Genomic DNA, 27,293 nt, shown 5'->3' on the forward strand with positions numbered 1-27,293 from the left:
ATAAATGCTAGCTATTATTTTTATTCTCAGCTCAGCATCATTTCCCCTCCCCAAACAGCAGCTCCAAGACCTAGGAAGATTACTTCAAAGCTGGAACCCCGGGCCACCTGTCCGCAGACCCTGCTGGTGTCAGGCGCCTTAGGGCGGCGCTGGGACCCACCCGTTTGCGCCGCCTGGCCGCTCCACGTGCCTCACGTAAATAAGCGAGCGCGCAGGCGCCCCCGGCCGGCGCCCATTGGCCGGCGCCCCGCCGCCCCAGGAGCTGGGGGAGGACCAGGGCCCCGGGCCGCCGGCTGCTCCGCCCCGTCGGTTGATCCGCGCGTCTGTCCTTGCGTGAGTCCGGGCCCCCGGCTTCGCCCTCGCCATGGCTCCCTGGCTGCAGCTTCTGTTGCTGCTGGGGCTGCTCCCGGGCGCCGCTCCCGCCCCCAACAAGCCCCGAGCAGCCGGCGCGCAGGCCTGGGAGCTGGCGTCCCCGGAGCTGCTGGGGCCCGCCCGCTTTGCCCTGGAGATCTACAACCGCGGCCGGGCTGCTGGGGCGCGGGCCGCGCTGAAGGCCGTGAGCGGTCGCGTCCGCCGGGTAAGGACGTGCTGGGGACTGGGGCTTCCAGGTCCGGGGTGAGCAGGGCCCTCGTCCGAGGGTTGGGAACTTTGGGCTAGACTTGGGGTGAGGGTCTTGGACGCCTGACTTGGGGTGGGGGCATTGGACCTCTAGTGATTGGGAAGGGGAAGGGCTGCGTGGGGCTGGGTCTAGTGAAGACCGGGCTGAGGAGGGAGTGGCCTTGCCCGCCTTACCCGCTCCTCCATCCAGGCAGGCCAGGGATCGCTGTACTCCCTAAAGGCAACGCTGGTGGAGCCACCCTGCAACGACCCCACGGTGTGCCAGCTCCCTGTGTCCAAGGAAACCCTCGTAAGTGATGGGGTTCCTGAGATTTCCTGCCCCGAGACTTGAGTCTGGCAGTAGTTGGGATGATGGGTCAAGTCAAGAGGGAGGGATCTGAGGCAGCAGCTACCTAACCCTGAGTCACTTCCCAGACCTGGAAGGCCAGAGACCAGGATGCTATAAAAGGGAGGGTGTCTGGTTGCTGACTGTCCTTGATCTCCACCGTGGGGGCAATTGCCTTAGAGGTGGTCCTCTGAGGACCCTCCAGCTCCATCTTGCCAAGGCCTTGCTCCCGTCCCAGCCCCCTGACTGGCTTCCTCCTCTTGCTCCAGCTCTGCAGCTTCGAAGTCCTGGATGAGCTAGGAAAACACATGCTGCTGAGGCGGGACTGTGGCCCCGTGGATACCAAGATTACAGGTGCTAGGACAGCCCAGAGGTGCGGGGATGGCTCAGATCAGACTTCACTCAGGGTTCAATCTTGATTCTTCTCTGTTCCAACCCAATCCAGATGACAGAAATGACACTTTCAGTTCATTCCTTCCACTCTTGAACAAGGACCCCCTGCCCCAGGTGAGGCATCTGTCTGTGTCTGGAGAGCTGGCTGCTGCTTTATGCCCCCTCTCTTCCCCTCACCCTGGCTTGAGATTCCCTGTTCAGTCTGAGAAGGACTCCTTGTAAAGACTCCTCTGCCTTTCCAGGACTTTTCTGTGAAGATGACTTCCATCTTCAAGGACTTTGTCACCGCCTATAACCGGACATATGAAACAGAGGAGGGTGAGGACCCCGCCTTGGCTGTATCTGTTCCAGTCAGACCAGGGCCTTCCCCACACACACACACTTGGTGTTTGGGAGGGGGCAGGCACAAGAGGCAGGGCATCCTTTCAAGGACCTCTGTATCCCCAAGCTCTTTCCCAACCTCCCAGAACTTGGTAGCCACCTCAGGTACCTGGTCCCTTCTCCCATCTGATTTTCTCGGTCAGTAAGCATAGGCCTCCATCATTCTGGGTACAGTGGGAGGGGCAAAGGCCAGATTTTCTCTGCTGGAGCCCCCCTGGCATGGTGGCCTTTTCGCACAACCTCTTGGCTGGGGACATCCTTTGGAGCCCATTTTGTTCCTGCCTTTGTACCTGGGCAGGCATCACCCTGGGTCGGCCCCTCTCGTATCACTTGCGGGTCTCTCACCCACCCCCACCCACTCCCACTCGTGTTCTGCTCCTCTTGAAATAAGCTTCAGGCCTGATCCAGAGCCCACCTTTCCCCAGGGAAACCTCTGCCTCTGATCCCCAAGCACCTCTGTTTTTATGATCTGCCTGGGGCCCAAGCCTCTCCTCTCCTCCTCGGTTCTCAGAAGCTAGGTGGCGCATGTCCGTCTTTGCCAGTAACATGGTGCGAGCGCAGAAGATCCAGGCCCTGGACCGTGGGACAGCTCAGTATGGGGTCACCAAGTTTAGTGACCTTACAGGTAGGGGTGGTGGCTAGAGCCCTCACGGTGCCTGGAAGAGACAGGGCCTGCTGCCAAGGCCCCTCGTCAGACTGGGTTAGTATACTCTTCCCTGAACCTGGCCCACCTTTGCCCGCAGAGGAGGAGTTCCGCACCATCTACCTGAATCCCCTGCTGAAGGAAGAGCCTGGCCAGAAGATGCCCCTGGCCAAGTCCATCTCCGACCTTCCTCCCCCTGAGTGGGACTGGAGGAGTAAGGGAGCTGTCACCAAAGTCAAGGACCAGGTTGGGACCCCTAAGAAATGAGGTGGGGCATGAGGACTGCACTGGTGTTTGGAAGGGACCCAGCCCTGACTCTCCCCGTCTCTTGCAGGGAATGTGCGGCTCCTGCTGGGCCTTCTCAGTCACAGGCAACGTGGAAGGCCAGTGGTTCCTAAAGCGGGGGGCCCTGCTCTCCCTCTCTGAGCAGGGTGAGCATCCCGCTCTGTCCCCCTGTCCCCAGCCCAGCCCCGCCAGAGGGCTCCTTGGGACTAGCCTTCTGTCTCCTAGAGCTCTTGGACTGTGACAAGGTGGACAAGGCCTGCCTGGGTGGTTTGCCCTCCAACGCCTACTCGGCCATAAAGATTCTGGGTATGCATCCCCGGGGTTCAGGAGGGGCAGGAGGAGCCACCGCTCCCTCCACAAGTAGTCACTTTGTGAAGGGGAAAGACATAGGCGTGGCAGTCACGGGAATTGGGTTCAGGTCTTAATGCGGACCCTTACTGGCTGAAGACCTTGGGCAGGTCAGCTCTGTCAGAGACTCAGATGTCTCATCTGTGACATGGAATGCCTCACGCCCACTTCGTAGCATTGCCTTGAGTGTCAGTGAGGAAATGCATGTACAGTTCCTGGTGCAGAGTCAGGGGTCTTGGTGTTTTTACTGCTTGGAGCTCTGTATTCCTGTAACGCTGCTAGACCAGGCAGCAGCACACCTCACCCTTGAGGGGAGATACTGAGCTAAGTTGGCAGTTCATTTGAGCAGTGGTCTTCGAGCCTGGCAGGGGCCTGGGCCAGCTGGGGAGCAGGCTGTCAGAGCAGAACAAGCAAGCCGAGGTCGAGAGTCCTAGGAGTGCTGGGATGAGTGAGTCAGAAGTTGGGAGTTGAGTGCCACCTCTGCCGCATTTCTCCCTGGTGACCCCCCCCATCCCTCTGGGGCTCAGTTGCATCATCTCTAGAACGAGGCCATGCTCAGGGAGGATGGCCTGTCGCCTGGGGTGGGTGAAGAATGTGAGACCTTGTGTATAAGGGGCTTAGCACAGCCCCTGGCTGGAAGAAGATGAGTAGGGTGAACTGGGGTCTACCTTTCCTCTAACCCCCCGATCTGCCCCCACCATCCCCCAGGAGGGCTGGAGACAGAGGATGACTACAGCTACCGTGGCCACCTGCAGACCTGCAATTTCTCTGCAGAGAAGGCCAAGGTCTACATCAATGACTCAGTGGAGCTGAGCAAGAATGAGCAAAGTGAGTTGGGGGCAGTGTGGTGAGGACAGGCCAGGTGGGGCAGGCCCAGGTGTCCCTGACGCTGCTCCTCCCCTGTCCAGAGCTGGCGGCCTGGCTGGCCAAGAAGGGCCCCGTCTCTGTTGCCATCAACGCCTTTGGCATGCAGGTGAGGTCCCTGGCCCCACTGCTCCTGCCCCATCACTTGCCGACTCCTTGGAGTTGGTCCCCTACTCTTATTCTCCCCCTCAGTTCTACCGCCACGGGATCTCACACCCGCTGCGGCCCCTCTGCAGCCCTTGGCTCATCGACCATGCTGTGCTGCTTGTGGGCTTTGGCAACCGTGAGTTCTGCTGACCCAGTGACCTCCCTCCTGGGCCTTTTCACCCCAGGTCACAGGCAGAGGGTAGACCACAGCATCTCAGGACCTATGGAGGGGGAGTTTGGGGGAATGCCTCGGAACCTTGGCCTTACCTGTGCCTCGGGCTATGGACCATCCATCCTCTCTGTGAATGGGAAAGCAGAGGCGGTGGGGGGTTGAGCTATTATGAATGAATAACCTGCTGGAGGCAGATGGATGGGTGCTTTCCCCAAACCCCAGAGCCACACCAGGTCTCCAGGAGGGTGGCAGGTGGGCCCGTCTTGCTTTCTGCTCTTTTCCTAGTGCTGGTCCCACAGTAGGCCCACAGAAGAGTGCAGAGTGCTTGGGGCCCTGACTCCCTGCACTCTGCACTGCTCCCCAGGCTCTGCCGTCCCCTTCTGGGCCATCAAGAACAGCTGGGGCACTGACTGGGGCGAGGAGGTGAGTCTTGCCCTCTTGGCCCTAGCCCTCCATGCCCCATCCTTCCCTGGTGCCCTCACCAACGCCCCCTCTCTCCCAGGGGTACTACTACCTGCACCGTGGGTCTGGGGCCTGTGGTGTGAACACCATGGCCAGCTCAGCAGTGGTGAACTGAGGTGCAGCAGCTCAGGACCTGGTGGTGACCAGAGCAGCCCCTTCCCCTGCCTGACCTGCGTGGCCAGGCCCCTCCCCAGGAGGCACAGCTGGCTGAGGGACGGGCACCAGGTACCTGAGGGTGAGCAAAGGCCACTGGGCTCAGGGCACAGCCCCTCCCCCGACCCCCACCCACCTACCCTGAAGTTCCCCAACTGCACCTTTGTTGAATTGTGGTAGCTAGGAGGACCTTGGGGTGAAGGATGAAGTCTTGGCAGCCGAAGCTGGGGCAAGAACCCTGGGCTCGGGTAAGGAGCAAGTGGGAAGAAAATACTGTGGTCTTAAACCCAGCTGTGTCCTCAGCAGGCTCTGGCTTCCTGCCCTGGCTTTCCTCTGATGCTATAAATTTTCTGGTCCCCTGGATCTGGGGGCAGTGTTGCCTTCCATATCTAGAGAAACTATTGTAACCCACCTTTTCTAACACAATAAAGAGGTGTCCTGGGCCCCAGTGTGGTGTGAATGCTTGGTCCTTGAGGGCAAGGCAGGGTGGTGGGGAACCCTGGAGAATCATGGTTGGGCAGCTGGCCCAGAAGCCCGGGGGCCCAGCCTCTGCTTCAGGAACCAGAAGGAGATGGAGAAAGGCCTATGATGCATCTTTATTCAGAAACACTTGGCTGGTCTTTCTCCGGGGCCCCTGCTCTGAGGGATGGATGGGCTCAGCCAGAGGAGGTACCCTCTCTCCAGACTTGGCGTAGGGGTCGAAGTCAGAGGTCGCTCTCCCCGTAGAGGGCACTGGAGAAGGCCACATAGTCTAGGGCGCCCGCTGGAGCCCCCGACCCCTTGTAGGGTGCCATTCGGCGGATGCAGTACTCGGCCTGCTCAGCTGGGAGTTCCCGCCGCAGCTCCTCAGGGGTGATGTAGTTCTAGGGGAGAAGAGGTATTGAGGGCCTACAGGTCCTGTGCCCTGTCCCAGCTTGCCAGCCCTCTCCACCGCCAGGGACTCACCTTGTCTCCTGCCAGGATCTTGAAGGAGGCCACAACCTGCTCAGCCGTGTCGGTCTCGGCTGTCTCTCGTGTCATGAAGTCGATGAAGGCCTGGAAGGTCACGACCCCGGCCGCATTGGGGTCCACCATGGTCATGATTCGAGCAAACTCCACTTCCCCCTGCAAGGTTAGAGGCCGGGCACCGTGCCGGTGGGTGCGTAAGTCAGGAGGGCTCCTGGTGTCCCCTCCTGGGGACTGTCTGCCTTGGCCTGACAACCCCCGTGACGAGGTGCCCCCTTCCTCCGGAGGCCGTCTGCTGCAGCCTGAGTCAGCTCTGGCTCGAGGAGATCCTTTCTACTAGGCTGAGCTCTGCTTGCTGCCCCAGCAATAACCCCTGCTGCCTGTTGGTCCTGATTTTTTTTCTGGGCCGCTCTGTAGTGCTGCTTCTCTGAAGTGGAAGCTCTGGAATCATGCAGAACTAAGTCCAAATCTAGTGCCTTTGAGCAAGTTAATTTACCTCTCTGAGCCTTTGTGGCCCCTGTGTGAAATGGGGTAATTCTATCCAGCCCCAGTGGGTGTGATGAGGAGGAAATGAGATGGTGTATGTGAAGGTGGGAGGGACACAGCAGGGGTCAGTACGTAGGAGGAAGACATGGATGGGACTCCTCAACGGGCGTGGGGGACACTCACCAGGTCGTAGCCCATGGAGATGAGGCAGGCCCGGAAGTCATCGGGTTCCATCATACCATTCCGCTTCTGAGTGGGTGAGAGGATGTCAGGCTCAATCCCCAAACCCCACTGCCCCCAAGTCCACCACCACACGGGGCTAGGCCCCTACTCACCCGGTCAAAGTGGTTGAAGGATGCCCGGAACTCGTTGAGCTGCTCCTGGCTCAGGCCCTTGGCATCGCGGGTCAGTACCTGGTTCTCTACCTCGTTGATGGTGCGGGCAATGGAGGTGAGCAGCTGCTCCCAGCCCACGCGGATGTGCTGGGAAAGCAGGAGACAGGCCAGATCAATGGGTGGCCAGGGCCTAGCCTCTAGCTCCACCCCCAATTCACTGTATGACCCTGGGCAAGTCCTCCCCTTGCTGGGCCTCTGTTCCCATCTGGAGGTTCCACTGAATGAAGTCCAGCAGCCCTTCCTGCCTTAAAGTTTGATGACTTAGTATGTATTACATATTGATCAACCTGCCACGGCCAACCAGGCCTGGTTTTAGACCGCTGTGTGACTCTGGATGGATCACTGTCACTTGCTGGGTCTCAGTATCCCCATGGGTATGTTGGGGGACCTGGACAGCTGAACTGGAGACCCTCCTGGGGCAGATGTGCTGAGTCCAGCTGTGGCCGCTGCAGGCTTCCCCAGCCAGTGTCACTTCCCCTCTCTTCTGGGGGGTGGTGAGTTCACCTCCATGCTGTAGACGGTGTGCTTATTGTCAAACACCAGGCTTTCCTGCAGCAGCTGGTGGTCACCCTCTAGCCGGTCAATATTGCTCTTGTAGTTGATGATGTTCTGCTCCTGCTGCCGCAGCCCAGCCATCTGCTCCTCCAGAGAGCCAGCCATCCCCGCTGCCAGGCGCCTCACTTCCTGCAGGGGGACCGGGGCTGCATGAGTGCTCCCGCCTCCCTGGGGCCCAGTCCCAGCCCCACTCTCCCAGGTGGGCTCCACTATCCGAGCCTTACCTCCACCTTCGCCTGGATCCAGGGCCCGACAGCATTGGCCTGGGCTGCAAACTGTCGCCGGAGCCTCTCGTTCACTTGCTGCCGTGTCAGCTCCTCCTGCAGTGTCTGGTCACGACTGGGTACCAGCTTGCGGACCTGAGGAGGAGGGTAGTTGTGCCAGGGGCAGCTTTGGGAGCCAGGATATGGCTCCAGCCCCTCATACAGCTCCTGCTGCTCTGAGCCAAGGTGGCAGGGCTCTAGTGAGCAAGCTCTCGAGCAAGTCACTCAGCCTCTCCAGGCTTGTTCCCTCATCTGTAAAATGGGGCCCCTGACGTCATTCCTAATGAACTTAGATTGTTTTGTAAAGGATGTCCAAACTCCAGATCTAATTCTGCTTCACACTGATGAATGTTCTGCTTCACAATGAAAACACTGCTGTTATAGCCGTTTTACAGATGTGGCCAAGTCAGGCAAGGGGACCTGTCCAGTGCCACATGGAGTCTGTAGCAGACCCCGGATCTCTCTCCATGTCTGAGGACATTTGAGCCTCTCAGGGTGGTTAGAATGCATCGGAGCAGGAGGGAAGCAGGGAAAGGCCACAGGTGGAACTGACCGTGTCCCATTTGGTATTGATGTCCTGCGGGCTGAGGGCGATGTAGGGGTTGGTGGAGCTGGGCCGCAGCCCGTACGTTTGGCAGATCTTCTGGATCTCACCCTGGATGCCCAGGATGGCGCCCCTCTCTCTGTCGGCCTCGGGCAGCGTTGCCTTGAATTGCTCATGTGCCGTCAGCAGGCTCTGGGGACGACAGGCAGGAAGTGTCAGCTCCTGCTTCCCACAGACAATAGCTGGGGCAGCAACGTGCTCCAGGCCATCCAGCGGGTCCAGGGCAGTGCTGGCAGGACAAGCCAGGCCTCCTGTCTCCCAGCATGGGAACTGGGGTTTTCCTCCTGCCCCACCACTCCCCAGGAGCCCAAAGTGGTGGCTGAAGAAGATAGGTCACTTCCCTATCATCCCATCCAATGCCCCCATACCTGGGTCTCCTCCACCGAGTGCACCAGCCACACGTCCTGCAGGTCCTCCACTGCTCCGTCCAGCCAATTGTTGAAGGGCGCTGCCCGCCGGGCAAACTCCAGCTGCAGCTGGTCGATGGTCTCCAGGAGCTTCTCCATCCTCTAGGGGCCACCAGCATGTCCAGTTAGCAGCCTGTCCAGCAACACCTCACCTTCCTCCAGTGTCCAGCTTCCATCTGCCTGGCCCCCAACCTCACCTCTAGCGCATCCCGCCTCTTCTGGGTCAGCGTGCCCAGGTTGTCCCACTGGTCACAGATGGCCTGGCAGCGGCTGTTCACTGAGGCTGCCTCGTGGTAGTCCAGCTCACTAGGGGCGGGAAGCAGGGGCAACTGTGGGGCCAGACTCCAGCCCAGATTTCTTCCTGACTGCCCTCAGGGGGCTGGAACCCATGCCCAGTGATGGTGAAGGCATAAGGGATCCAGGGCAAGTGGAGGTGAAGCAGGGCTTTCCTATAGCGGGGGGGGGGGCCCCCTTCCTGGGAGAAGGGGGTCTCCTGCAGGTCCTCAGCTCCAGGCCCTGGAGGAGCATGGGTAGAGGGGCTAGGCCTGGAGTTTCAGCTGCAGGTTTACAGGAGATGGTGTGAGGCCAAGGCTGATGGTGAGGACTCGACCTCCTGAAGCTGAAGGGAGCCGCCAGGTTAGCGGAAGGCCGGGTGCCAGTGGGGGAAGAGTGTGGGTGGCAGAGCGGGGTCTGGAATGGGAACAGGGTTACTGGTGATGGGGAAAGACGTGGGTACCAAAGCAGAGTTACCAAACTGGGGAGTGCAAAAGGTCTTGAGGGCAATGGGAGCTGGGCGGGGCTCGGGCCGAGGGGCGGGGCCAGCTATAAGGGCTTCATCACCGGGGGCAGGCACCCTGGATCCCTGCCGCCTACTTGAGCTCCTGGGCCAGCGCAGCGATGTGCTCCACGCGGTCCTGGTGCGCTGCCAGGTCGCTCTCGAAGGCCTCATGGCGCCGCAGCAACGCCCTCACCTCCTGTAGTGAAGCCGACTCGTAGTCCCGTTGGCTCAGCATCTCCTCCTTCCCTGCTCGGAAACAGGCCCGGCTTGGCTTGGGTCACCCAGCGGTGGCCACGGCAGGAGCAGGAGGTCCCCGCAGGAGCAGGAGGTCCCAGCCGGGCTGTGTAACCATGGAGATTCCTCATCTGTGAAACGCCTGCCCAGCCCACCCTAGCCCTTGCTCTGAGGCACTAGTGTGATAAAGTGAAGTGAAGCTCCTGTTCCAGAGCATGGCCCGTGAGTAATGTTACAGTCCCGAGACCCTGCACAATTCGGGGTGGCCCTTGGTACACTTTTGGTATTATTTGATCAAGACTACCTTTCAATGACTGTGAGCCTGATGAGCCCTTGACCCGTTATCAGTTTCCCCAGTGCCTAGCACTTGGTAGACTCTCTAGGAGTACTTGTTGGATGAATGAATAATAAATGTAAAAGTACTTTGAGAATGACAGTTACCATAATTATGCAAATAAAACCATAGTCACAATAATCGCGGCAGCGACCATTTATTGAGTGCCTCTGCATTTTGCAGAGGGTAACCGAGGTTTAGAAGTTCAGAGACTTCCTCAGGGTCACATAAGTATATATTTATATTTAAGGAATTATATCCAGCCATTGTTATTCATTATGTCCATAATCCATTATTTAATGCTCATTACTTCTAGGTAGGACTCTTTCATTTGTAGTATTAAAATCCTTGATAGAATACAGAATGAGTAGTTTCACAGAGAGTGATATATTAGGTTCATGCAATATTTTGGCACATTATACTTTGAGTATAATGTAAGTGATTTTTGGGTTGAAGACTCACCTTTGATCACCTGCTACATATACAAATAAAATGCTAAATGACAAATTAATCAGAGCAGACCTACAGAGGGCCAGAGCCAGGAGAGAGTTAAGGGCCTGAGTTTACAGATAAAGGAACTGTGGCCCAGTTCCCCAAGTCAGGGTGGGACTAGAAAACCCATCTCCAACTTCCTTGCAGAACACCAGCCTCTGACTTGTGCGTTTTGCCAGGACCCCTTCCCACCAGTCTCCACTCCAGGACAGAAGTGGGCCCCAGAGGTACCTACCCCGGGTCCAGGCTTCATGCAGGGAGGCCTTCTGCTGGAACTTCTCAGCCAGGTGCTGGAGCCGCTGCAGGCGCCGGATCTCCGAGAGCAGCCAGTCCTCATAGCCCTTCTCCACTTGCTCCAGGCCCCGCCACGCGTTGGCGATGTCCTGTGGGGCAGGCAGAAGTGGCCTCCATCATGGTTCACCCATTAGATAGATGGGGACAGAGAGTCCAAAGCCACCCAGAGGATGTGGACAGGGCTGGGGTCACCCTGTTCCTGGGCCTGGCTCACCGAGACCAGCTTGCCCTCAGACGGCATGAAGGCAGGCCGGTGGCTCAGCCGCAGCTTGGTCTGCAGCGTGTTGAAGTTGATCTCCAGCTGGCACTTCTCCTGCACGCGGGGCGGCTTGTGCAGGCGCCGGTAGTCCCGGAAGTCCTCTAGCTTGCGCTGCATGGCGCTCATGCTGGGCTCACCCACGCGGTTCTCCAGCCACGGCACGGTACGGCGGATCCATTCTAGCAGCTGCCAGTGCCAGGCAGGGGCGAGCAGAGAGCTCTGAGCGGACCTGCTCACCCTGCCCGCCCCTCTCCACCCACATCTGGGCCGTGGCCAAAAGCTGGTCCTTAAGCAGAGAAGCAGAGTGGGCGTCCAGAGGGCAGGATGGAGGGGGGAATCCCCACTAGTCAGGGAAGGAGAAGGATCATTAATTTCTGAGTCCAGGGACCAGTATAGGTTGGGACAGAGCAAAGGGCCATGAGACTGCCTAAAAATGAGTGAATGGATAAATGATGAGAACTGAATGCATGATGAGTGAATGGCATGAGCTTGGATGGGCAGAAATGAGCAGGAGGTGTGTGAAGGCGGCAGCAGGATGCTGGGAGAGGCTCTGCAGGTCCAAGCCAGGGGGCAGCTCGGTTGGGAGCAGCAGCAGGGCCACCCTAGGAGAGCACAGGTGGGGGAGGGGGAGGCCCTCCGGCCCCAGTCTCACCTCACTGGCAAGCTTCTCATACTCTTCCATCAGCTTCTCGTTCTCCTGGTTCACGGCCAGCACCTTGCAGATCCTGTTGGCGGCTGTCTCTGCCTGTGTTGGGAGTGGGCAGGAGGGCTGGCATTAGAACAAGCTGTCACAGACACCCGCAACCCCTCCCCGCTCTGTAAACCCATAAAACCGGGGCTGAGCAAACAAAGGAAAGGATAAGGGGAGCACGTCTTTTAGGGGGAAAGGGGCCCTTCCAGGTCAGAGGCCTCTGCCCCTGAGCTCCCCAAGGATCGAGTACGGGCAGCTGGGACAGTGGCACTCCCACCCACATGGCACCTCCAAGTGTCAAGATGCTGCCAAGGCTGGGCCCCTGGGTCCGCAAGCCCAGCCAGGCAGCAGCAGCTGAGCCCCTTACCTGCTCTGCGCCCGCGAAGGCATGGTAGAAGCAGGAAACGTAGGTCATGATGGCCTTCTCATCGGGCTTTGGGGTGTTCACGATGTCTGGGGGATAGCAGCAAGGTATTGATTGGCCAAAGCCAGCGGTGGGGAGTGGGCTTCTGCCCCTACCCAGGCAGAGAGCTCCCTCCAGATGGGAGGGGGCAAAGACATCTCGTCATGGCCACCAGCTGCCAGATACCTAAGCCCAGATCTTCCCTGGAGCCCTCTCTGATCACCCCAGGGCCTGGCAACCTCCCCTCTGTGGGGTGAGGAAAGCATGAGGGAGTCGGTGAGTGAGCAGACACCACAGCCCTCACAAGGCACCTCTAACCACCCCAATCTCCATCTGTCTGTCTGTCTTTTCCCCAAGTTCACATCTAGGGCACCAGGTGCAGCAGGGGCCCAGAAAACATTTGCTGCTTCAATTGACTAAAGCCTCTTACAGGTACAGGGACAAGAGGCAGGGCCCACCCTGGAGGAGCTCCCAGCCTTGGGCAACCATCCTGCCCAGAGGTTACCAAGGTAACTGGGATAGAGGCAGAGGGCGGAGCCACTACATAAGGGGAGAGGCAGGAGAGGCTGGTTCCACTGGGTGGAGGGGGACAGGGGACGGGATAAGGGTTCCTGGAAAAGGGGGTCTGCTGGCAGGAAGGATTCTGACCAGGGAGCAGGGTGAGGGGCAGAGCATTCTAGGAGGAGAGAAGAGCAGGGGCAGAGGTGCTGACTGGTAAGTGGAGTCCTTGGCCAGACTAGGCTTTCTCTCACCTTCTGCATCCAGCATCTTGGGGATGTCCAAGTACTTCTCTGCCACCTCGAAGGCAGTGTTCAGGTTGCCGATGGGGTCATCCTAGATGGTGGGAGAGGGGAGGGGTGAAAGGTCAGCTGAGGGCAGAGACTGGAGAGTTGGAAGGCCGGGTGGGGGAGACCTACCTTGCGTAGTTTGGCATAGTCAATGAGGTCAGGGCGGTGCCTATGGATGAGAGCACAGAGAGCCAGACCATCCTTCCAGCTGGACAGAGAGAAGAGGTGTGGGGGTCAGGCCTGGGTTCAAGCTGAGGCCCTGTCCTACCCTTGTCCCAGGAGCACCCCTATCAGGACAGCCTCATATGTAAAATGCAGTAAAGTCCAAACTCCCTGGCTTGGCATTTAAAGCCCTTCATTACGTCTCTGACCGTTTTCTCAACGCTCACCAAGATTCCCTCACCTACCCTATGCCTAAGCAGTTTCTAGATGTTTTTGGCCTCCAGGTCTTTGCTCGCAGGGTTCGCTCCAGCTGGAATGCCCTTCCCAGGATGTCTCCAATGCTCCCTCCTCCAGGAATTCCCCCTCACCCTCCTGGTTTAATGCAACATTGACTGAGTCCTATTTTCAGACACTGTTACAGGAACTTGGCTGTGACCTCTCCTCCCCATGGCTTGTGCCAGGGGCCAGCTCTGTGCCCCAGTGCCTGACAGAGGCCCCCTCACATGCTGACCACAGACAGACCTGGTGTGGAAGTTCTGCACGTTGACATTGCGGTAGGGTGCTGTCTTCCGCTGACACCACAGGAGCAAGCCCTCCTTGGCCGAGGTTTCTGGGTAGGGATGGGGGTGAGTGTTGGTTGAGGAGGGGTCAGGGCCGGCCCTCTCTCATCCTACCTGCCTCCCTGCCGCTCACCTTCCACGGAGATGTCCTGGATGGCGAAGCGAAGGATGATGGTCCAGATCATGCCCAGGGTCATCTTGAGGTTCCCGTCGACAATCTCTGCAGGACGGGAGTGTGGACACATTTTGCCTGGCATTTGAGGCCTGTACTACCAGGCCTCAGCTACCTATCCCCTGCTCTACCCTCTGGCCCTTGTCCTCCATCCCAGGGCTGGCACCTAGTAGGTGCTCAATCGCTTTACTTAAAAATGATTCTTCAAATACCCACTAGGTGCCAGGTCCTGTGCGGGCACTGTGGGTACATTTACTCCTTACAGTCCCTCCTGGGAGGCATGGATAATTTCCCCCATCATTGAGATAAGGAAACTGAGGCTCGCAGAGGTGATCTGTTGATGTCAGGAACCCCACCCACTGCCCCCACCCAGGCTTCCTCCTGCCACCCCCTCACCTTCAGCACCGATGGACACCAGCTTCACCCCCTTGCTGGCAATGAAGTCCAGGGCCTTGTTGACATTGGCAATTTTGTGGAAGCGCATTTTGCCTTTGTCTGGCCTGGGCAGCCTCTCCCCTGGGTGTAAGAGGAGAGGTCAGGGGTCAAAGGTCATTAGAGGAAGCTGAAGACATTGTCCTCAAACTTCCCCCTCCCTCACCAAGTCCTCTCCAGAGTTCTGCTGCCACTATCCCCCCAGCTCTCTGGGTTCCCCTAGGTCCTGGGGTCCCTGGGCACTGCTTTGCACCTCTCACCTGAAATGACCTCCAGAAGCAACATGAGTTTGAGGCCATTGCGGAAGTCCTCCTCGATGTTCTCGATCTGGGTGCCAGCCTTGCGCAGGTGCGAGTTGCACCAGGCAGTGAAGGTCTGGAGGCAGAGGACAGTGCTCAGACCCTAGTACTGAGGACAGTGCTCAGGCTCCTTTGTCAGGGCAGCTCTCAGAGACAAGGCCCTGGATTCAAGTCCCGGCTCAGCTGCTGACATGCTGTGCATGTGGGGCCAGCCCCTTTCCCTCTCTGAGCTTTATTTTCCCAGAAGAGAAATCATGTCTCGGGCCCATTCAGGTCCCAGTTTGGACCTGGGGTGCCTCGCTGCCAGCACAAAGCTTTGTCCAGTCTCAAGCACTGGAGGGAGATTTAGAAAATTGTAAATCAGCCACTCCAAAGTGTGGAGCCCTCTGAGACCCAAGGGTCAATGCAGACTGATACTGCCTTTCTAAAATCTGAAAAACTCTGGTTTGAAGCACAGATGGCTCTGAGGATTTTGCCCCAGGGACTGTGCACCTATTATCTCAGCCCCACCGACCTCCCAGGTCGTGCATCGGCCTCCAAGAGGACCATGAGGCTGCAAGGGCTCTGCAGGCCGAGGGGATCAGCTGGGCACTCAGGCCTGGCCTGACCTACTTTCAGGAGGAGACCGCCCTCCCTCTCCCCCCAGGGTGTGCCTCGGCCTCAGCCTCTGTCTGAGGTGGGAGGGATGGTATATAGCCTTGTGTCTTTTGGGGATGGGAGTGACCTAGAACTTGGTGCACGGGTTTCCACCAACCGACCAAACCTGCAGGCCCTGGATTCTGCCGTCAGTGTAGAATCATACATGGGCTCCAATCCTAGCTGAGCTACTCACTCTCTATGACCCGGGATGTGCCCTTTGCCCTCTCTTGGGCTCAGTCTCCCCACTTGTACAATTAAGGGGTCAGACTCGATGATGTCTCAGCTCCTTCTTCCCCCAACCTGGCAGGATTCTAGAACTCAAAGCATTCCCCCACCACAAAGCAGATACTCCAGGGAGGTAACCCTGGAAGTCCTTTGGAATTCTTTCCCTCAGGTGGGTAAGTGGGTGCTGAGCACTAACTGATGAGGCCCTGAGCACAGGAGAGGGCAGCTGAATTCCCTGTAGTTCCTTCTAACCCTGGAGTCTCAGATGCTCTGGGTCTAGATAAGGCAGGTCTGGGTGGGGCCTCCATGGAAGGGGTATTCTTTCATTTGATAAACATGACTTTTAATGAAACTTGGTTCCTGCCCTAAAGGAACTCACAAAGAGTTATGTTAGTCTGAGAAATGCTGGGAGAGACTAGTGTTGGGGAGTCTGGGGGAGGAATCCTTCAAATCAAATGGGGGAACCTCTTGGGGAAGGTTAATTATGGATCAGAACTGTGATGGAAGAGCAGGAGTAATTCAGGCAGGGAAGGGCAGGCAAGGGCATTCCAGGCAGGGGCAGCCACATGGGCAAGTGCCTGGTGACAAGAAACAGTTGCTAGGTTTGTGGAGCTGCAGCTCTCTGGGCACTGCTCTGGGGGTGTTTGGGAATAAGTGATGAGAGGCAGGCCGGAGGGGTGGCAGGGGCCAGGTCATGCACGATCTTGAGTGCTAAGCCAGAGTTTGAACTTGATCCTGAGGGCAACAGGGAATCAGGGAAGTTTTCAAGCAGAGGAGGGAGAGGGGCAGAACTGTGTTTTAGAAAGCTCATTCTGGTTACAGAGTGGAGACAAATGGCTTGGCAGAGCAGAAAGAAGACAGCAGGTGGGAACTGAGACCAGAGTGAAGGAAGGAATTGTCAGTGAGTGGGAGGGGCAGGATCAAGTGGATGAGATAGAAACATTTGCCCTGGCTAGAACGTAAGCTTCCTGAGGCAGGCACTTTATTTTGTCCCCTGCTGAATTCCTGACACCTAAAAGAGTGCCTAGCACATAGTAGGATCTAAGAAATACAGAATGCTGTATTGTTTCTGAATGAGGTTGAATAAAGAGCACTTAGGTATCAGCTGGAAGGAGCTAGGACTGCTCCAAGATATGGTGGAGAAACCAGGATGGGGTGGGACTATAGCTGAGCACAGAGATGTTTACTGCATTGTAATAAACAATGTTGGATGAGAAAGAAACAACCAGAATGTCCAACTCTAGGATATGCTGATTAATTTACAGGGGGCCTACATTGCAACCATTGAATAAATGGATGAATAAATGGTGGCTGTAAGATGGTTTGGAAGGATGTTCCTGATGTTTTAAGTGATGAAAGCAAGCTACAGACTAGCCTGTGTCTTATAAGGGGCATGTAAACCTGGATCTGGGAGGGTGTGGGTGGGTAGGGGCAGGGATCAGAATTGTTACAGAGCAGATGGCAGCTGGAGCCAGGGGCAGGGATGACATCACTGGGAGATGGCTAGACCCAGGGACCACAGCCCTGCTTGGAGACAGGTGCAGGAGGAGCCTGGGGGGAAGCATGTCACCCGGGGCACCCTAGCCGAGTCAGCTGAGCCTCCCAGCTCCTGGGGTCATCTCCTGTCATCTAACCCAGCAGAAGTGCTCTGATTCTAAATCCTGGGATTCTCAGATCTTGCAGATTCCACCGAGCACCCCTGCTCCCTGCCCTTTCCTGGAGTCATACACTTTTGGCAAACGCTGAACAGGGTCTAATGACTTCACGGTTCCCTCCCTACCCCTGGCCTGCCAATCTCCAAAGTTTCCTCACTCCAGCCCAGATCATTTTCTCTTTTAGGTCTCCAGGTGTCCTGCCCTCTCCACTTGGGAAAGTCTAAGAGTGAAAATAGATCAGGGAGGGGAGGCCTGAGTGCCCTACAAGGCTGGGCCTGGGCAGCAGCTGCCCATGTGCCCCTCTTAGCTCCTCCAAGGCGCTGCCTCAGCACAAAGTGTCCATCTGGCCAGAGAGTCAGGTTACCATGTAAGGGAACCCAGGGCTCCCCTCCTCCCCAACCTTGTGGCCTTTTCAGCAGACTTGGGGGGGCCTGTAGGGTGGGGAGGGGTATCTTGGGAAAGAGTGGGGGTGGGGCAAGCAATGGGCAAAGACCCTCAGGTTTCGGGGGGTAGTTCCTGTGTTCTGACAGTATATGACTTGGGTCCTATCTCAGCCCCTTTCTAGGCCTTAGTTTCCTCGTTTGACAATTGGGATAGAGTGACGGTGGACCCTGCGCTGGAGAGAATTTAGAGAGGGTGGGAAGGGGGTCTGGGACAGTTACCCCTTCCCCTACACACTCAAGACCACTAGTTGCCCTGCTGCAAGCCCTCAGGTGGGGTCTGGGAGTATTTCACTAGAGAGTGGGGGTGTGGGGAGAATGATTATTCTTCCCACCCCCACCCCCACCAAACGCGGATCTCCACGGCGTTGCCCACCCCGTATTCATTAGCAGAAGTGGAGCAGTGGGCCTTGGGGAATGAACTCCAGGATGCAGGGACCCCAGAAACTCTTTTCGTCGTCCTAAACCCCTCATGAGGGACCCCAGCCCTCTCTTCCAGCCCCAGGGAACATCAGAGTCCTGGTGGGCAGAGCCTGGGCTAGGAAGTGGCATGAGGAGGGTTAAGACAGGCTCTGCCCCTGACCTGCTGAGATGCTAGGGACAAACCGCCTGGCTTCTCGGGCCTCAGTTTTGCCATCAGGAAATGGGCTAGCACTCACTTTCCGCTGCTGCTTCTCCCAGGCCGGGTCCAGCAGCAGGTCGCGGTCCCATTCCTCCTCCTGTTCCATGTACTCGCCGCCCCCGCCGCCGCCGCCCGCAAAGGGCCCCTCCCCGACCCCCAGACCCTCGGGCTGCATAACCATCATCATCTTGCTCGGGCTCCTGGCTCCGCTCCGCTCGGAGAGCTGCAGAACATGGGGGCCGCGTTAAGTAGCGCCCAGCCCAGCCCCGGATCGGATTCGCGCTAAATATGGGGGAGGAGGGAGGGGCCGGATGGGGGCGAGGGCGCTTGGGTCGGGACCAGGCAGGAGGTTGTCCTGGGGTTAGGAGACTGCAGAATTTTGGGGCACTAGGATGGATCCCGTGGCGGAAATCCGGGGTTCGCGTTCCAGCTCCGCCGCTTGGGCGCTGTGTGACTTTGGGAAAGCCATGGACCCTCTCTGAGTCTGTTTCCTCACATATACAACGGAGATGACGATAACAATGGTGGCTGCAGGCCGCTCTGGGATCTGCCTTTTGGGCCTCCTCCCGACCCTTTTCCTGCACTGTGCTGGTGGGAAACAGGGAGCACCATTCCCATTTCACAGTCAGAAACATCGAGGCGCCCAGCTGTTTTGAATGTTTTCTGGAGAGATGAAGGGAGACATTCCGAGCATGGGGACGGGCTCCAAGCCAGCTGGTTGGGCCGAGGCAGGTCTATTAATATCGGGGCGACTGGGGGGTGAGGGAGAATGTGCTGAGCCGGGAAACCCCGATGCCACCAAGGCTGCAACTCAATCCTCCTGGCGTGAGGGCCAGCGGGACTAGCGCGCCAGGCGTCCGAGGGAAGGGTGGGGCCTCCGCGAGTGGGCGGGGCCATAACGGTGCTGTCCTACCGGGCTCTACAGCCAACAAGATTTCAAGCATCGACTTGGCTCGTTCGGCCGTCCAATCACATCTCCCTAACTGCGGACTGCTGCCTGTGAACCTGAACGCTCGCCGCACCCTTTCACAGCTTCTATTGGTCGTGGCAGACGTCCGTTTGCCGCTATCCCCGCCCCAATACGGAAGCTACGGGGTACTCGGGATCCGACCGCGGGTGGGTCCAGGCCATGGGGCAGCCCTGGGCGGTGGGGAGCGCCGAGGGGTCGCCGGCGGGGCTGCCCCTTGTGCTCACCGCGCTGTGGGCCGCGGCCGTGGCCCTGGAGCTGGCCTACGTGCTGGTACTGGGTCCCGGGCCGCCCCCGCTGGGACCCTTGGCCCGAACCTTGCAGCTTGCGCTGGCAGCCTTCCAGCTGCTCAACCTACTGGGCAACGTGGGGCTCTTCCTGCGCTCGGATCCCAGCATCCGGGGTGTGATGCTGGCCGGCCGTAGTCTGGGCCAGGGCTGGGCGTGAGTGGGGTGCGGGACCTGGCGGGAGGAGAAGCGGGAGCTATGGGCAGGGGAAGGCCCCTAGGACCTAAAGATGTTAGAACCAGCTTACAATAAGATCCGCTTGTTTGAGCCAGAGAACTCCTTTAGAACCAGAAGCCAGAAGGAGTATCTTTCATTAACTTACAAATATTTATTGAGTACCTACTATGTGCAAGGTGCTGTCATAGGCACTGGAGATACAATAAAACATTACTGATTTCAGGGGGGAGGGGCAGATGGTAAACTTTAGGCGTAATAAATTAGCAAATAATGTAGAATGTTAGAAGGTGTTGGTAAGGAAACAAAAAGAGCTGGGTAAAGGGGATGCAAATTGTTGCCTGAAATAGGGTGATCAAAGTAGGCCTCATCTAGAAGGTGGCATTTGAGCAAAGACTTGAAGGCAGTGAGAGAGTAAGCCACATTCATCTGGGAGAAGAATATTCCAGGCAGAGGGAACAGACAATGCAAAGGCCCTGAGGCACTTTTGTGCCCAGCATGTTCCAGGAACAGCAAGACAGCCATTGTGGCTGGCGTGGAGTGAGCGGGGGAAAAGGACAGGTTAGAGATGTAAAGACCTTGTAAGACATTGAAGGCTTTGCTTTTTACAAGAAGTGAAATGGGAGCCATTGGAGGGTTTTGAGCAGAGGAGGGGCATGACAGATTTCAAAAGAATCAGTCTGGCCACTGGGATGAGACTACACTAGATGGGGGCAAAGGTGGAATCAGGGAGACCAGTCGAGAGGCTGATGCAATAATCAAGGAGAGAGTTCATGGTGACTTGGACCAAGATGGTGACTGGAGGAAATGAGACGTTTGCTCCTGACTGTTAGAGGCCAGAGAAAGGCCTCAGGACTAGGGCTTTCAGTGGAGGAGCCCTCAGACCTGCTGTGCTAGGAGTGGAAGGGTCTTGGAGGTGGTGTTCTGCCTGCATTTACCTGTGAAGAACCTGAGGCTTAGTGAGCGCACTGGCTGTGCCTGCTTCCCCAGGATGGACTCAGGGCTGACTGGGGCATGATACAGGGGGTTCAGAGCTGCTAGGGGAACTGACCATGTGGTTCCTTCCCTGCAGTTACTGCTACCAGTGCCAGAGCCAGGTGCCACCCCGCAGTGGGCACTGCTCTGCCTGCCGCATCTGCATCCTTCGCCGGGACCACCACTGCCGCCTGCTGGGCCGCTGCGTGGGCTTCCACAACTACCGGCCCTTCCTGTGTCTGCTGCTTCACACCGCAGGTGTCCTGCTTCACATCTCTGTGCTGCTGGGCCCTGCCCTGTCTGCCCTGCTGCGAGCCTACTCACCTCTCCATACTGCCGCCCTCCTCCTGCTGCCCTGGCTGATGCTGCTCACAGGTGGGGAGCCACGGAGGCCTCCACAGGGAGGCAGAGGCCCATTCTGGTGGGAGGTGGGACTACCAGCTGGTTCTCCAGGCAGTGCCCTGGGGACCCAGTCCCAGTGTCAGTTGTAGGAGGTGAGGGCAGCCTGGTATTCAACTGAGGTGTGCATTCTGCTAAAACACAGTGCCTCGACATAGGTACAGCGTTCTGGCTGAGAGAATCAGGGGAGGGTTCCAGGAGGTGTTGGCTGAGGAGGAAAGATCAGTGGGATTTCACTGAGAAAGGGTGGGAGGGTGAGGGAACATTCTGAGCTGAGGAAGCAGTGTGAACAAAGGCTTGGAGATTGAGTTGGGTAGGGAGCAGTGAAGGCAACTCAATGGGAATTTTGAGAATTGAGCCTAGGATGGCAGTTGAGGACTGGGTGACGTGAGGAGATGGCCCTTCCTAGACTGCGTAGTGGGGAGCCGGTTAAAGTTACAGGCAGGGGAAGGTGCAGTCTTTGGAAGTTGGAAGGGGACGTTTTGGATGAGGATGCTGACTGAGAGGCTGTGTCCTGGATGACTCTCTCCTTTGACACCACCCGATAGAAACCCCACTGGGTTTTCATACTTTGTTCTGTGCCCCCCAGAATGCTTTGGGTTTTCTCTCTCCTGACTCCTTCCTCCTGACCTCTCCCCAGTCTTCCTTGTAACCTTGTCCTGCAGTTACTAAACTCTCCAACCTCTCTGAATAGTGGCTGTCTCTTCATCCTATTCAAGCCCAGCTTTGTCCCCAGGACCCCCTCCCTGCAGCCCAGGGGAGGCCTTGGGATCCCCAGTGGGATTGTCAGGGTCTTCCTCTGCCCACACTGGCTTCCTGAGCAGCCCTCCTCCATGACCCCTGCCTCCACTGAGACTCAAGCCTTCCGGCTGCACCTCCCTGCACCTGCCCTCCGTCCATGGCCTCCTGCTCCCTCCCCGCAGTCACTGAAGACATGGGCTCCTGCACCCAGTCTTTCTCTCAGCCCTGGGCCTTGTGGAAATCACAGGTTTCTGGAAGTTGGGTGAATGGCCCCAGTCGCTCAGCTTCTTGATCTTCTCCTCCATTTTCCTTCCTTCTCCGACAACCACATCCACACCCTAGTCCTGTCAGTACCCAAAATATGTCACCTCCCAGATCACCCCACCAGCCACCCCTCTCTCTGCTCCCGCCTCCCTTCCTATTCACCTCTCACTCTTTTATCCCACGATACCTGCTCCGGAGCTCTTGGCCCTCACCTTCCTGTCCATCAGCACCTTCCCTCTTCACAGTCCCTGGTCCAGCTCAGAGCCCTCATTCCTACCCTTCTCCTGCAACATCTCAAACCTCTTTGCTCCATCTTCCTTCCACTGTGCTTTCCTGGCTTCTCCATGTCTGCCCTTGGCTGCTGAGAGCTGCCAGAGATGCCTGGTACTTCATGGCAGTTGGTACCATGTCATGTTTATGGCTACGGACCTCAATAGGCCCTCTCTGGTTCCTGATGTCCTGGTTTCTCATAAGCTCACTCCCCCTAATCACTGCAGCTCAGACCTTTACACTTTCCTGTTCTCCGAGCCCCAGCCTCGCATGAAAATACATCACAGAGAAAGTTAGACATCAGATGGCACATCCAGAGTTGTCTGTCCAGTCCTAGGGGCAGAAGCTGACGGCCCCAGCTGCTCCTGGGGTCGGGCCCCTCCCAGCTCGTAGGCCTAGCACTGTGTGTGGCCCCTCCTCCTGCCACTCCCTCTGCTGACTTCCTCTGGGTTTTCCCACCTGGTACAAACCCTCTCTTCACTCCACATCCTCCTCTAGCTCTTATCTTCCAGCTCTTCCATCAGCAGCCAAGTCAGAGGACTTACCTAGGTTCAGAGGCTGCTTTTCCTCGCCTCCCACCCATTCCTCCACCTGCTCCAAACTGGCTTCTGCCCCTCCCCGCCCTCTGAGACTGCCACAGTCCCCAGGCCTCTGTCTCCACAAAACCCAGAGGACCCCTCCGAGTTCTCATCTTGCTTCATGAGACCTTTCAGCCTCATAAAGCTGCTGGCCTCCAGCCTCCTTAAATGCCACTAACAGCTTGTACTGTGGGTTTTCCTCCTTCCTTACTGGTTTCCTTTATCTGGTCCCTAAGGACCTGGTTTTCTGGCTGAGGTTCAGGCACCATCCTCCTCTCACTCTGCATACTGGCAGGTCTTGGAACCACGCAGATGTGCGTATCCAGCCTGGGCTTCTCCCCTGAGCTTCCAGAACCATCCACTCGTTTCACAGGCACCTCTCCATCCTGCCTCAGGACCATCAAACAGGATGTTTTCTCCCCTCTTCACCTAGTAAATACCTCCTTAACCTTCAGGCACCACGCAAAATGTCACTATCAAAATAGATAAAGTTTACTTCCCTGAGCCTCTTAATAAGTTTGCATGTCATCTCCCTCCCCCCAGCCACAGGCTATCTTTTTTATTGAAGTAAAATTCATATAACATGAAACTCATAATTTTAACCATTTTCAAGTACACAATTCAGCTGCATTTAGTACATTCACAATGTTGTGCAACCATTGCCACTAATTCCAGACTATTTTCATCACCCTCCAAAAGAAACCCTGTACCCATTAAGAAGTCACTCCCCATTTCCCCAGAGTCCCCCAAGTCCCTGGTAACCACAAATCTTCTGTCTGTCTCTATGGATTTGCCTGTTTGGGACATTTCATATAAATGGCACCATACAGTATGTGACCTTTTGTGTCTGGCTTCTCTCACTTGGCATGTTTCATGGCATCTTGTAAGTTCGTTAGTTCAGCTGATACTTCTTCCCTTTTGTGGGCCAGGACGGTGCAAGATGCTGTACTTTTCCATTGTGACGCGTATCACAGCTGTAATTAAGTAGCTGAGGCCTGATCTCTTGACCTGAGCTCTGTCTGTGAGCTCCCTTAGGTCAGAGATACCACCTGCCATTCATCCTGGTAGTCACGGGAGGTGCTCACAAGTTTGCGATGCCTGAGTGAAAGTTGTATCTAGGGGGTGAAAGTCATATCTAGGGCAGGGGGCCGTGTCTTTCGGGCTCACCAGTGTGTTTCCATCAGCCAGCATGGGTTGGCCAGGGAGCAGTGACTCAGTGTTTGCTGAGCAGAGGAATGAGCCCTATTTCATGGTGGAGTAGGGGTGGGAGGAGGGCAGAAGCTGGGCTTTGGGAGGGCTGGGCCCACTGCTTCTCCCTGACCCTGTCTGCGCTCTCTTTGCAGGCAGAGTGTCTCTGGCGCAATTCGCCCTGGCCTTTGTGACCGACACGTGTGTGGCGGGTGCGCTGTTGTGTGGGGCTGGACTGCTCTTCCATGGGATGCTGCTGCTGAGGGGCCAGACCACGTGGGAGTGGGCCCGGGGCCAGCACTCTTATGACCTGGGACCCTGCCACAACCTGCAGGCAGCCCTGGGGCCCCGCTGGGTCCTCGTCTGGCTCTGGCCCTTCTTGGCTTCCCCGTTGCCTGGGGATGGGATCACCTTCCAGACCACAGCTGATGTGGGACTCATGGCTTCCTGACTTTGGGAAAACCCTGAGCTGTACAAGGTGTGGGAAGCAGGAGAGGTGACTCAACTCATTTCAGGCCCACCCCTAGCCTCAGGAGGGGAGGCTACTTGTTACTTGATGCCTGCTTTTGGCAACTCAAGCCCCACCCTTGGCCTTGGCCTTGCCCAGCTTGGACACCTAGTGTCCAGGGCTTGGGCCCTGTGATTCTGCCTCTGTCAGTGGCCCCTGAATACAGCGGAGGGTCTGGTAAGGGTCTGCTTAGCCAACCTAGCTGCCCCTTTGCCAGGATAATAAAGCCCCCCTCGTGGTTTTTGGACTTCCTCTGTCTTTGTGGGTTTCTGGTCCTCCACTGTTGCTGGGGCTGCTGTTTGGGTGCCTCTGATTGTCCAGCCTGGGAACCACAGAACGCCTGAGAATGTCTGCAGTCAGGGCTCTGCCTCCTGTTGCCTTGGGGAGGGGGTTGAGGGAGGCCAGCCGGCCAAGGCAGAATGTAGTGATCCAAGGAATGAGAATCTGACATTCTTTCCCAGGTTCAGTGCTTTATAGTTAGGAGAATTTCCCAGCAACGATGTCACTGAATTTCTCTCTAGCTGACCTGGTACACTGGGCGGCAGTTATACAAGTGATAAACTTACAGCGCTGAGAGCTGATGTGATCAGATCGTGGGATAGCAAATGGAGGAGTCTGGATTTGAACCCAGATCTCTGCTTTCTTCTTCACCCTTGCACAGCCAAGGGAAGGGAGTAGGAGAAAGCCAGGCAGAGAAAGCAGGTGGGGATGATCAAGCATCCGTGAGGGACGGTGCTGAGGGCTGAGCTCCTCCTCTCTGGACTCTTCAGGAGCTACTGTTAACACTTTTACTTAAGTATAGTGAACAGACACTTCCAGTTAAATGTGGCAGGTTTAAATACATGAATTTACCTGTTTACTCTTAAAATCTAAAATGATAGTAGCAAAATAAAAAATGATGTAAATTTACGAAGAGAAAGAAAATAGGAGGGAGACAGCTGTAGACCAAAGAACTTGACAACATTTTGAAAGATGGAAAGTGGACAGAGGCTCATTTACTCTCTCAGAGAATCAGAAGTTGAAATTAAGTGTTCCCAGAAGGAGGGGCCAAGAGGCAGCCAAACCGGCCCCCAGAGCCCTGCAGAGGCTCAGGAATTCCACCAGCACCATGGAAGCCAAGGTTTGGGGCTGACAGTAGGAACTGATCCAAACAGTCTACGTGAGGAGCAGCTAGGCTGCCCCTCCCCCCAGGGTCCACCTGACCCCTGGCAGCCAAGCAGCTACCCCACTGGGTGGGGGTGGGGGCTTTTTGAAGCACCTTTGGAGCACTTGGGAGGGTGGGGGTGAGGGGTGGACCAAAAATGGGGTTAAGTGAAAATCTACAGATGCTGCTGTTGGGGGGCAGGGTCCTCAAGTGACCTTGCCTCCCAAGAACCCTCAGAGAAGCCCACCCTTCTGACAGGCCCTCCCGATGCCCACAGAGGTTTGAGCTACCAGGACTTTGTCTTTCCAAATGGCATGCATGCTCTATTACTATTTTTTCTCTGTAAGGAACTTGGTGTCCCTGTTACTCTGTGCTGTACATAAGTATTGGCCGACTTCCTGTTTTCTCCTCTGCTTTACCCCTCTCCCTCCAGAATACCTTTTCTTGTATTTTTATTAAAGAGGAGATGCAAGAAAAAGAAACACCACCATCCCCAGCCCCATTTAAGAAATGGATACCATTTACTTTGAAGTCTCTGCTGGGCCCCTCCCTTGTAGAGGAAACACTGTGCTGGTTAATCATTCCCTTGCTTTGCTTTGTGATTTCATTACATATACTTGTATTGGTTTTGCATGGTTTTGAATTTTATATAAAAGGTACCATACCATATTTATTCTTCTGTGATTTGCTTTTTCACCCAATACTATGTTTCTGAGATTTATCACAATTAATGTGTACAGCTGTAGGGCATTCCTTTTCCTTGCTATATAGTGAGCCATTGAATATACCACAATTTATTTTTCTATTTTGTCCTACTGATCATTGTATCTACCCCTGTATATGATCCCCTATGATCTATTCTTGGCCCTTGTTCTCCATATAAATTTTAGAATCAGTTTGTCAAGTTACACCAATAAAAACCCCTTTGAAACTGTGAATGGAACCCAACTGGACCTATAGATCAGTTTGGGAAAAATTGACATCTACATGAAATTGAATTTTCCAGTTCATGAACATGATGTATCTCCCCATTTAATGTTTTCAATAAAGTTATATACTTTTTCTCATAAAGATCATGCCTTTTTTTGTTAGATTATTTGATATTGTTATCCTATTGTTCATGGCTTATGAAAATAAATTATTTCCAGCAAAGCTAAAACTTAGAATTTACTTACAAATTCTTCTGAGTTTTCTATAGTTATATCTATGAAAAAATGGTTTTGTTTCTTCCTTTTTTTCACTTTTAAAAAACTGAAGTATAGTCAGTTTACAGTGTAATTTCTTGTGTACAGCTTGATCATTTTATATACTCTTATGTTTTTTTTTCCTTTAAATATATTGAAAACACATATTCTATATACTGTTTGGTAATTCTAATATCTTAAGTCTTTGAGGTCTGATTATGCAGGCTATTGTTTGTTTGCTCTTGCTCACAATGCCTTATTTTCCTGTAATTTGTGAGTTCTGACTGTAAATTCTTGTTTCCTGCAATTTTATCAGTGGAGATTTTTTGAGATTGGGTTAAAAGTAAATTCTTCCAGGGAGGAAATGTGTTTATCAGTTGCCTGATGACAAACCAATTCTGCACCACTTTAAATTCCTCACCACTTTAAATTCTCAGCTAGGGGTCTTTTGAGCGACCTGGGTATTGTCAATTTATGTTGCAAATTTATTCAGGCTGGCATGTTGTTAAAAATTCTCAGGAGAGATCTTTCCCCTCTTCTACCCAGTATTAGGCTTGGAAATAGGCAGTTTCCCTTGCTGATTCTGGTAAGATTTCAAAGAACCAGCTTCTGGTTTCACTGATTTTTCTCTATTGATTTCTTGTTCTCAATTTCATTGATTTCTGTTCTAATTCTTTTTTATTTCTTTT

At 55.6% G+C, this 27,293-nt stretch overlaps 3 protein-coding genes across 3 annotated transcripts; 2 read left to right on the forward strand and 1 right to left on the reverse strand.

The window, feature by feature from the left end:
* The first annotated feature begins 255 nt into the window (after nt 1-255).
* CTSF (cathepsin F) lies at nt 256-5,239 on the forward strand. The gene is given in 14 exon segments (XM_010956677.3): nt 256-577; nt 809-907; nt 1,213-1,302; nt 1,304-1,450; nt 1,579-1,654; nt 2,229-2,342; nt 2,461-2,606; nt 2,695-2,791; nt 2,871-2,951; nt 3,702-3,821; nt 3,902-3,966; nt 4,050-4,140; nt 4,541-4,599; nt 4,679-5,239. Coding segments are annotated over 14 exon segments (1,473 nt in total). The 5' UTR covers nt 256-364; the 3' UTR covers nt 4,754-5,239.
* A 129-nt stretch (nt 5,240-5,368) lies between these two features.
* ACTN3 (actinin alpha 3) lies at nt 5,369-18,144 on the reverse strand. The gene is made up of 21 exons (XM_010956676.3): nt 17,963-18,144; nt 14,306-14,420; nt 14,010-14,129; nt 13,575-13,661; nt 13,404-13,491; nt 12,849-12,927; nt 12,684-12,765; nt 11,896-11,981; nt 11,490-11,582; nt 10,793-11,023; nt 10,520-10,667; nt 9,320-9,470; nt 8,644-8,752; nt 8,408-8,548; nt 7,989-8,171; nt 7,397-7,531; nt 7,122-7,301; nt 6,558-6,704; nt 6,406-6,471; nt 5,737-5,895; nt 5,369-5,654 (listed from the first exon to the last, which is right to left on the reverse strand). The coding sequence occupies exons 1-21, from the start codon at nt 18,110-18,112 to the stop codon at nt 5,496-5,498; spliced, it is 2,709 nt and encodes a 902-aa protein (XP_010954978.2). The 5' UTR covers nt 18,113-18,144; the 3' UTR covers nt 5,369-5,495.
* Nucleotides 18,145-19,026: 882 nt separating this feature from the next.
* ZDHHC24 (zDHHC palmitoyltransferase 24) lies at nt 19,027-26,491 on the forward strand. The gene is made up of 3 exons (XM_010956675.3): nt 19,027-19,335; nt 20,426-20,703; nt 23,924-26,491. Exons 1-3 carry the CDS (start codon nt 19,055-19,057, stop codon nt 24,217-24,219), a joined length of 855 nt encoding a protein of 284 aa, XP_010954977.1. The 5' UTR covers nt 19,027-19,054; the 3' UTR covers nt 24,220-26,491.
* The last annotated feature ends 802 nt before the right edge of the window (nt 26,492-27,293 follow it).

Source organism: Camelus bactrianus, chromosome 10 (assembly GCF_048773025.1).
Source record: "Camelus bactrianus isolate YW-2024 breed Bactrian camel chromosome 10, ASM4877302v1, whole genome shotgun sequence".
Classification (NCBI taxonomy): Eukaryota; Metazoa; Chordata; class Mammalia; order Artiodactyla; family Camelidae; genus Camelus; species Camelus bactrianus.